Source organism: Mandrillus leucophaeus, unplaced genomic scaffold (genome assembly GCF_000951045.1).
Source record: "Mandrillus leucophaeus isolate KB7577 unplaced genomic scaffold, Mleu.le_1.0 Scaffold105, whole genome shotgun sequence".
Classification (NCBI taxonomy): domain Eukaryota; kingdom Metazoa; phylum Chordata; class Mammalia; order Primates; family Cercopithecidae; genus Mandrillus; species Mandrillus leucophaeus.
Window position 1 is genome coordinate 1,069,194 of NW_012098654.1, and position 2,119 is coordinate 1,071,312.

At 52.3% G+C, this 2,119-nt stretch overlaps 1 protein-coding gene across 2 annotated transcripts in view; it reads left to right on the plus strand.

Moving 5' to 3' along the window:
- The first annotated feature begins 322 nt into the window (after positions 1-322).
- LOC105540601 (taste receptor type 1 member 1) overlaps positions 323-2,119 on the plus strand; it is a 22,270-nt gene continuing 20,473 nt past the window's right edge. For both annotated transcript variants that reach the window (XM_011981301.1, XM_011981309.1), the window contains exon 1: positions 323-954. In XM_011981301.1, coding sequence (XP_011836691.1) covers positions 764-954 — 191 coding nt within the window. In that variant the 5' untranslated portion in view covers positions 323-763. The remainder of the gene's footprint in view (positions 955-2,119) is intronic.

Below are 2,119 nucleotides of genomic sequence, written 5' to 3' on the forward strand. Positions count from 1 at the left end.
CGACAACCTCCGGAAGCACACTAGGAGGCTCCTGCCGGCCTGGTCGAGGGGCTCCACCGAGGACTCTATTTACATTATGCAAATTCCCTACCCCAGCCGGCCGGAGAGGGGAAGTCAGAAACCTCGCGACCAGCCATGGGCCACCTCTCCGGAAATCCACAGGGTTTTTTTTTTTTTTCTCCTGCAGAAAAAGCTTTAGGATTGGCAGTTTAAACAAAACATGTCTATTTGCATACCTTAGGTTTGCATGCATTTGTCTCGAAGTGAGCAACCCTGGGTAACGAGGCGAAAGTATATGACGATTTGCTCAGAATCTTATTGTCAGAAAACTGGAGTCTGGGGTAAGGGGTTGTCGACTCAAAGCTGTGTCTCATTTAGGAAACTGAGGCACAGGTAAAAAGTTCTAAAACACCACAATACTGGGAGAAGTTGTGTTCCAGCCTCCCACCTTGCCCCAAATGCCAGGGCTCCCTTTCTAAGCCAGGTGAAGTCACAGAGCGTGGACAGAACCCACAACCGTCCAGAGGAAAGGTCACTGGGTGCCACCTGGTTTGCATCTGTGCCTTCGTCCTGCCCAGTTCCTGAGTTGGACCGCAGGCCCGGAATGTCAAAGCAAACAGTCCTGCTTCAGCCACTGGGCACCAAGTCCCACCCCTTTCGGGGGCATGAAGTTAGGAAGCATCCGGCAGCTGCCTTCTATTTAAGCAACTGGCCTCCTTAGAGGCCACTCCTTGGCCATGCCGGGCGCGGGCGTCTGGCCAGCATGCTGCTCTGCACAGCTTGCCTGGTCGGCCTGCAGCTTCTCATTTCCTGCTGCTGGGCCTTTGCCTGCCATAGCACTGAGCCTTCTCCTGACTTCACCCTCCCCGGGGATTACCTCCTGGCAGGCCTGTTCCCTCTCCATTCTGGCTGTCTGCAGGTGAGGCACAGACCCGAAGTGACCCTGTGTGACAGGTGAGTGAGGGGTCAGCAGAGCCACACTTAGTGGACCCCTGGCTATAGGACCCCTCTGCCTGCCATCCTCAGCCAGGACCTTGCTTCTGCCTTTGCCACTTGAACTGTCTCCAGGCCTTGTCCATCAATCCGCTTGCCACCTGAGTGCTGGCTAGACCTTCCTAGACACTTCAGCCAGCTTCCAATTATTTCGCCCTTGCTGTTAGAATGTGTTGTAACTCCATTGAAATTGGTTCTTGACTTTGTACTGTACCTAGATGGCCAGGCCTAAGCAAGGGCGTCCTTTTCCCTCTTCTATCTTCTCTCCACTCCTACCCATGTTCAAAGCTCCCTAGAGTCCCAGATGACAAGTATGGTTCTCCATAGGGTGGCAAGGTAAGACACATCCCATTAGATGCTTTAGGAGCTTAGGTTGGTGCCATCGTGAAGTCAACAATCTAGGTAGAGGGGAACTACTGCTTTTATTTATTTATATTTTATTTATTTTTTATTTTTTTGAGATGGAGTCTCACTCTGTCATCCAGGCTGGAGTGCAGTGGCACAATCTTGACTCACTGGAACCTCCTCCTCCTGGGCTCAAGTGATTCTCATGCCTTAGCATTGGGAGTAGCTGGAATTATAGGTGCGTGCCACCACACCTGGCTAAATTTTTGTATTTTTCGTAGAGACAGGGGTTTCACCACGTTGGTCGGGCTAGTCTCGAACTCCCAACCTCAGGTAATCCGCCTACCTCGGCCTCCCAAAGCACTGGGATTATGAGTGTGAGCCACCACGCCCAGCCTGCTTTTCTTTTCTTTCCTTTTTGTTTTGTTTGAGACCGAGTCTTGCTCTGTCGCCCAGGCTGGAGCACAGTGGCACTATCTCGGCTCACGGCAAGCTCCGCCTCCCGGGTTCACGCCATTCTCCTGCCTCAGCCTCCCGAGTAGCTGGGACTACAGGCGCCTACCACCACGCCCAGCCTGCTTTTCTTTTCTTTCCTTTTTGTTTTGTTTGAGACCGAGTCTTGCTCTGTTACCCAGGCTGGAGCACAGTGGCACTATCTCGGCTCACTGCAACCTTTGCCTCCCAGGCTCAAGTGATCCTTCTACCTCAGACTCCCAGGTAGCTGGGACTACAGGCAAGCACCACCACACCCAGCTAATTTTTGTATCTTTTGTAGATAATG